Source organism: Aristolochia californica, unplaced genomic scaffold (assembly GCF_029961685.1).
Source record: "Aristolochia californica isolate CCGP_79_NKW_82.1479 unplaced genomic scaffold, dmAriCali1.0.hap1 SCAF_7, whole genome shotgun sequence".
Taxonomy (NCBI): domain Eukaryota; kingdom Viridiplantae; phylum Streptophyta; class Magnoliopsida; order Piperales; family Aristolochiaceae; genus Aristolochia; species Aristolochia californica.
Window position 1 is genome coordinate 33162099 of NW_027182268.1, and position 8250 is coordinate 33170348.

At 35.3% G+C, this 8250-nt stretch overlaps 1 protein-coding gene across 3 annotated transcripts in view; it reads right to left on the reverse strand.

The window, feature by feature from the left end:
• LOC137935986 (isoamylase 1, chloroplastic) overlaps positions 1-8003 on the reverse strand; it is a 32854-nt gene extending 24851 nt beyond the window's left edge. For 2 of the 3 annotated variants that reach the window (XM_068780452.1, XM_068780451.1), the window contains exons 1-8: positions 7015-8001; positions 5077-5259; positions 4731-4823; positions 3416-3568; positions 3043-3134; positions 1972-2113; positions 1782-1889; positions 1529-1614 (exon numbers count right to left, since the gene is read on the reverse strand). In XM_068780452.1, the coding sequence (XP_068636553.1) occupies positions 1529-1614; positions 1782-1889; positions 1972-2113; positions 3043-3134; positions 3416-3568; positions 4731-4823; positions 5077-5259; positions 7015-7410 (1253 nt within the window). In that variant the 5' untranslated portion in view covers positions 7411-8001. Of the gene's footprint in view, positions 1-1528; positions 1615-1781; positions 1890-1971; positions 2114-3042; positions 3135-3415; positions 3569-4730; positions 4824-5076; positions 5260-7014 lie in introns of all 3 variants that reach the window. The other variant, XM_068780453.1, reaches the window with a different exon arrangement.
• Between the last annotated feature and the right edge of the window lie 247 nt (positions 8004-8250).

The following is an 8250-nucleotide window of genomic DNA, read 5'->3' on the forward strand; positions in this document are numbered from 1 at the left end:
CCATCGTTAACTATAGAAATTATGCTTCATTTTCTTCAGTCATTCTGCAAGTCATTCAGTTTTTGACTGCATCTAAGATGAGTTTGTTGACTCACTGAGACACATATCCATGTGAAGGTCAAATATAGAAAATTATGAAAATCAAATGAAATTTTCAAATGATTTAGCAGTAGTTCTATATATAATAATTGTTACGGCAAAGTACTGGAAATAACAAGGATAAAAGAAGTGAAGCATGGAAAATATCAAATGACAGATTCCTATTGATTTAGTAGTACTACATAATAATGATTATTATGAAATGGTAAAGATAAAAAGGATAGAAACAGTGAAAAGGGTTTTTTACAAGGCAACTTGACGAAAGAGGTTGAGGACTGCAGAACGGAGGATTCAAGTAGCTGAGCCAATATAGTTTATGCTTAAAGCTACGATAAGACGAAGATTAAACATCTTTTTCTTAGTAGTTGTTAAAGTTGGTTCCAGGTACTACCTGAAGTTTGGAGGCCTATTCCCTGCCAATATCCACAGGATTTTTCATAACATTAATCTATGTGGGATTATTCCCCCCTACAAGCATTTTTAAGCAAAAGTAGTATTTATGTAATTATCTTCTTTTATTGATTATTACAGACAAATGTCAATATAAGATATGAACTTGATTTTTCTCCTCTCAATATTGATCTCTCACTTTATTGTTCTTCACTTGCCTCCTTTCTTTCTTTCTTTTCAAATTCATGAAACTCTAATTATTTATTTTGATAGCTGCACTACAAAAAACACCAATAACTATCTGTCCATTAGGAAAATGGTAATCAATTTGTTGAAAATGGTTAGGAGACTTTGCATTCAGCTACATCTTTTAGTAGGCTTGGAGAGCTACCCATATCTTCCACTAACTAACTAAGGATAAAAGAATTATCAAAAAAAGATGATCAAGGAAAAAGATGTTACCCTAAAAAGTTTTAAGTTTCTTTTTTCACCAATTGTGTAGTGAAGTGCAATAATCTTAAAAGCCCTCCGTTGAAGTTGGTTACACAAATCTTTTCCCCCATTTGAGCATAAATATGCTAAATCCACGATAAAGTTACACTGTTTTTAAGTCTTTTGTAAAAAGTAAGAGAAGGGAGAACGAGATAGAAAGAGAGAAGGAAGGGAGAAAGGCTCAAGAATGAGCTGCGCTGGGGGTCGTGCACGACACCCAACCTATTTAATTAAGGAGACTATCCGAATTACAAAATTGCCCCTCTTAAGTGAAACCCTAATCTCCTTATATCTCCTATTTTATATGTCCTATGTACATGAAATTTGGCGTATAGACATAATTCAACATAGAGAACAAGATTACATAAAAATATGAATATGATAAGTTAAAATGACCAAAAAGCCCATGTACTAGTTTTTCAACATTTCTTCACACATCTCATCTATTTCATGGATTACTACACTTTCTTATCCAATACTATACAGAGGATTTACTATAGTAGTAACATAATGAGAAAGTTTGCAATGACAAATTATCTAAAAATACCTTAGGCAATCCACTATGAATTGGCGTACAACAGGGTGATTGCAATTGAAGGTGTTTCCACAGCCAGAATAGTTATAGAACTCTCCCTACAGGGAAGTATGGTATTCCTTTAGTCCAATTTCTAAAGTTAACTTATAGGACATGAAATATGACACCATAATAAGGTAAATAATTATAATTATGTTAGATTTTGGTTTGTCTCCACCTTTGCCAAATACAACAGATTTAATTCACCAAGTAAGATGAAAGGTACCTTAGGAGCAAGCATATAATAGACACAATTGTCCACACCTCTGAATGATAATATAGGACCTTGCTCATTCCCTTCAGCTGTATGGTTAAAAACCACATCCATGAGGACCTGGGAAAACAAATTGAGGTTGAGGCCATTTCATATCTAAAAGGAATCTAAAGAGAGGACCCAATGCAAGATTAGTATTCACCTCAATGCCGCGTTGATGAGATTCTCTTATGAGAAACTTCACTTCATTTAAGGCATCACGACCACAGTTACGCATACCAACAGATGAATATCTTATCATTGGTGAAAAATAATTAACTGTCGAATATCCCCAAAAGTTCAGCCTGGATCAACAAATCAAGAGTCTTCACACTACTTTACTTCAGACAGCACTCCCTCCAACAAATCCAGTTATGGAAACTGATCTGGAAAGGGCTATTCATTTTATGCTTAAAAAGGGCCACTAAATTGCTAAGAAAATATATGCAAGGAACATGAAGACAAGATAATAAGAGGAAGGTCTAGTTATACCTGCCCCTAAAAAATTAGAAATTACATTCACACACTGAAATATCCTAAAGTACACTGATTCCCCTGCTTTCGAATTTCATTACCCTAGCACCCTTTTTCTGTTAGAAAAGACAAAAATACTCTATTAAAGGTCACTGCATCCTTCCCACCATATGGGTTTATGGCCCCACAGTTTAATGTGGGATAGTGGGACGACTGGTATTCTACCTTAAAATATAAGTCCACTGACCCACTCGGGCATGCACTGCTGAAGGACCAAAATTAAAATTGTTGTGTTCATTAGAAAGGTCCCACAATAAAGTGCTGCCCACATAGAAAAATGGGCCTACTGATTTGGAAGTAGGATTTAATAGGTTGGTCCTACATAATATCCATGGTCCCACATTAAGCTGATGAGAACATAAGCCCATAATTTGTAAAGACAAAAAGACCTTCTAAGGAGCGCACTTTGTCCTTTTGCTTACAGAAAAAGAAGGTAAGGGATGAGTGTGAGTTTGTAAATTTTCAAGGGGTGAGTGTAATGCCATAAATGAAAAACAGACTTTCACACTTTTGAGGAAAGATGGAATATGGAAAGAGGTAAGGAAGATAAGAAACACAACTATAAAAATGAAATGGCTGGCTTCCATCTAGAAAACTTTCAAGGTGTGCAACCACAATCACTTGAAGTGCACAGCAACTTATATCAATCACTTTTGCATATAGTTGGGTCAATCTTACTGCAGCAGAGAAATCCACATACTTATAATCTCCCAGGACAGAATTATAAGAATAGTACTCCAGCTCATTGAATTCTTGAAAAGGCATTAGCTCTATACAGTTGACTCCAAGTTCCTGTAAAGAGTGAAAAAAACAAAATTAAATGAGAAAAACTTGCCAACTGCTAAAACAGAAACCCATAATCTATGGACAACTATTAGTATTCAATGCTAGCTAATGAGGAACAGACTATAGAATAGTCTCAAGTATCTCTTGAGCCATGAGCCATTACTACACCCTGCACTCAATACAAAATAAATACAAGCATCCACAGTGAGACAATAGATTAAATACAAGAACCTAAACAAAGTATTTTGAAGTCAGGGGGTATATAGAAGTGTGTGAGACATCCATACCTTCAAATAATCAAGTTTCTCCACGATGCCAAGGTATGTTCCAGGGTGATTAGTATTACTAGATTCATGCCTTGTAAACCCACGGACATGCATCTCATAAATTATAAGGTCATTTTGGGGATAGTGCAGAGGTACATCTCCTTCCCAATCAAACTGGAAAAATCAGGATCGTAAAGCACAGCTGAAAGTTGGACAATACAACAAAAACAGAAAGTAATGCATAAAGCTTGAAATGAATGTCAACATGCAAAACTAATAGTTGCATATGTGTGTGTGTGTAACCGTGCAATGTTGGGAGGGGGAGGCTTTGCATGCATTACAGAGAAAGAGAGAGAGAGAGATCAAAAGAAAATATCAAGTTAAGAATAACAAAAAAACAGTAATAATTAAGCTATCTGTAGCAAAGAAACATGCCTACCCTGTACTTTCAGTAAATCCCAAAGTAAAGGTGCTTAAGATAATATATACTCTAGCTTGTGCAGCATTCCTTTTTTTTTTTTTGTTTTGAGTATCAGCTTGTGCAGCATTTCTAGCAATATGAATGGAATGATAGATACAGGCAATGTTTGGTAAACAAAATGACATTTACCAGAATAAGCAAACAGAAACAAGAAATGAAATGGGAAACAAAAATGTGGTGTAAACAAAACTAAAAGAAACAAAAAGATAAGAAATAGCAAAAGACCATTTTCACAACCTGTAAGAGCCATTCGGAGATGCTATAAGAAATTATTTAAATAGTGTGTTAAAAATTAATCATTTAAATAGTTTATAATAAATTCTTAATGACAGTAATTATCCAACAAATGTATAAATATCTGTTATTCATAATAAATTTGACTTAGTTAACCAAATTATTAGAATTTTAATATGTTTTTAGCCTTTTTTCCAATTCAAACTCTCAAAGAAGTTTGCACTGGTATTAGGGAAAGCAAGTTTAGCAAACATTTCTTAGAAGTTTCTCTAACTGGTAGGCCTCTTATAAAAATCTGTTTCAGATTCCAAAATGGTTTTTGGTAGAAACAGGTTTCATGCCCCACAGAGGAATTCTGAATGTTTGACATACCTAGAACGAACCAATGCATAATAAGCTCTATACATGGAAACCCGAACCTAAGGGCAAAGGGCCTAGTTGATTTCATGTGAAACTCAAAAATTAGAGAGAGATGTTACCCAATTCAAGCCAAAGGGAGAATTTACAAAAACCACCAAGAAGATTACAAAAAGACTTCATCAACTTCCAGTCTCAAAGACACAATATTCATGGTTCTTAAAAATATGCAAAGATACTTTTAGTTTCCTTACTCTTAGTTACCTCATCATCTGGTGAGGGCACCATGCCAGCCATTTGAGGCCAACAATTGCCCCCAGGTCCCAAGGTGCCATACTCCCCTCTGCTCACAACTGCCTACATAAAGAAAAAAAAAAGATTTAGTATAATAGCTGCAAGCACAAAAAGTGTAAGAGAAGTTGAAAGATTCCCAAACTCTTAACAGAAAGGAAAGAAAAGAAAAGAAAAAGAAAACACTGGAAGAGCTTTTATAAAGATTAGCACAAAAAGGGGTTCACGACAAAAGCGTCATAGTCTTGAGGCAAGAAAGGGACCTCCTTCCAGACTAAGATGATGAAATGAAATTAAAAAGCTATGAAAAAAAGAGGACCTTAGCATAAGGGTCCAACAAGATTCGAGAAGAATCATAGTATTGCCCTTCTTGAGGAGAAAATTTTCCATCGAATCTGTAACCATAGAGCATATCAGAAAAATCCCCTTGGAGAAAGACATGCCAAACACTCCCAGTCTTGTTGGTCTCTGGATCTAGTCGGATCTGCTCAGTCACTTTATTCTGCAAGTCAACAAATGGAAGAGACTCTTAACTATGAGAGAATACTCAGAAGAAAAAAAAAACCTACCCTACAGAATATGAATTAAAGGATAAAGAATGATAGAGATACTACAGGAAACATTACACATGTGAAACTAGAGAACATGAAAAAGGAATTTATTTCTGACATAAAAAATGTTGCTTAAACCTGGCAACAAACTTTTATAGATCAAGGGTCATAAGCCATAAAACTTGCTAACTTGTAAAACAAAGCAAAGTTAGTCACCGAATTTGCCACCTTCACGAGAATCAATCATAGTTCTGTTTTGAATTGTTGGATATAATTCTTAATTAATTCAAAATTAAAAGTACATAAGAAAGGGACAGAATAATTCTCAAGCCCCAAGAGACTATACCTTTCATGCATATAAAGTCTAGTCCATCATTTTTTAATAAAATTTTTTAAAAATGTTTTAATAATATTGCAGTAAAAAATTATGGGTTGCATACAACAAACCTTGGATCTGCACAGATAAGTCATCCCACCAATGTCGCCTATGAGTTTCCTAATTTTTTTGTATTCTTAGAGACATACCTACTTTGTAGAAGTGTACCACTCAGATGTTTCCCATTTCATACATATCTTTTCGTTGCTATTTCAGGTGTCTTTTCTGGATTTTTTTCTAATAGTTTTTTTCCTCAGTTAAAACTTCCTACTTTATTTAGGTGTCTTTTTGTTAGTAAGATTATCTTATGTTATTAGTAGTTTCTAAAAGCCATTTCATTCATGGATTGGGCCTTTTATCTATTTTGGGGAAGTGTACTACACAGATGTTTCCCATTCCATACATGTCTTAATGTCAATAGGAATTAACTATTTCAGGAGGTGTCTTTTCTGGGAGATTTTTTATTTCTACTGTTTTAAGTTGGCCAAAAAATTTGTAATTTTTTTCAAGAGCTCTATATGTATACTTAACTCTGTTTTTTTCTCAAATGCTTCCTATGTCTGCAATAATAAGTGGTATTGATCTGTCCAACAACATCATATATACTTTAGCCAGAAACTTGAAAACTTATAGTAGATTTGACCAATACTAAGAGGCATTTTTACATGGCCATGTACATGCTACTTATCAGCTACTTATCAACTCAACTTTCAACACTATGGATACAGCAGAGGGTTTTCACTCAAAACTACATTCCACAGGCTTCTGATTGCAATGTCCCACCAATGATTATTACCCATATGATGTGCATATTAAAGTTGTGTTGCTGATAAGGTAACGTGTTAATATAAATAACTGAACCAGTAGCTAACTCAATTGTTTATAAGAAAGATAGAAACACTCAAACATTTCAAACATGCATCAGCCGGAACCAATGATCTATGGTAAAATAATTCCCTAGAGACCTTGATGGCTTTAAAGAGATAAGTAACAGTTAACGGATTCCAGAGGCTAGCTTAAAGAATTCATCAATAAAACTAGCATAGTAGCAACACCTGCATGATGAATGAGAAAGTTCTATTACGACAAATTCATGTGATGGCTCAACCAAACATCATTGAAACTCATGCACATAAAGACTAATCTTTTTTTTTTTTAATGAAGATGTATAAGACATAAAGACTAATCTTAAAAGCTAAAATTTGTAACAGGCAGTTATTGAACAAGAAGAAACTGCAAATGGAATTTATTTCTTTAAGAAAGAAAAAGGAAAGAGTGGTTTTAGTAACGACTCTTTTTTAAATAAGAATAATATAAGAAAATCAATTACCTCTTGTAAATCCGACAAACTTATCAAACAAAGAGTGGCGGACAAAGCATTGCTAGAGAAAACAGCAAAATTGACACCACCGTCGCAAGCTGTAGCCCCAAAAGGCATTGGGGTTCCTGCAAATACTTTAAACTCTTGCAACCTTGGTTTCACTACAACAGCTGTTTCCACCTCTCGGCCCCCATCGCTTGCACGGACAATAATTGACCTTTTTTCTACAAGATAGTCAGAAATTTTCCCAATCATCCGTCCACCTTGTGCTCTTTTACTCCAGTCATGACTTCCCTTAAGTTTTGGCGGCAACTTTGATGGAATGTGAACATTTCCCCAAAGTCCCTTTCCACGACTAGAATTACGAGCGTCAAGCAAGTATGAACTGCTTCGCGCCAACTCCATGACTTAAAAAGCTTCGAGGTGAAAGGTCTCTTCACTTAACTATCAGAGACTAATCATAAGCTACATATAGAACTGTAAATGACAGATAAGGGAGTAATTCAATGCATTGAAGCATAAAATCCAAAAGCAGAGTTTCAGAGCTAAAGAAAAAGAAAAAGGGTAATGCAGCAAGTCTGAAAGTTTCACTCAGATCGGTAAATTATTGGAAAATCTCCCAAATGCTGAATCAACAGTTGTGTAAAGGGAATAGAAAAGGGGAAAGCAGGACACTAGAACATTTCAAGTATTTTCAAGACGAATTAACGTAATCTACCACTTGAAGCGTTAACAAAAAAGAAAATTCTGCATAGAGGCAGACATAAACGCATGGGAAATGAAAATTCTAGGGCTGGAGACTAGAAGAAGCTCAGAAAACAACTTGGGAGTGAGAGTGGCTCTATCTGTGACGGCACTAAAAGGACAAGAACACCATTATGGACATTACTGCAGGTGGTTTGAAGATTAAAACACCGTAGAATTCTACAGAAGCAAATGATTAACTGGGAGAAACTAAAAAAGATTCAAAGACGGGAACCCTCTCCCATCAAATTCTGCATCATCGAGTTGTCGCTTCTGTTCCCGCAATTTTGTCACACTTCTTTTCAAATAGCATTTAACTCAGAAAGCATCAGGGTCAGATTCTTAGAAGCCTCGTGGATCACAGGACTTGAGATGGATCCTTTTCTTGAAGCTTCTCTTATGCTTCTCGGTTTAAGATCTGAGCGTGATATTATTTTCTCAAAGTTTGTGCCACTCAAGGTCGAGCACGTGGCGAGGCCGGTCCACAAGTACCCGTTTCTG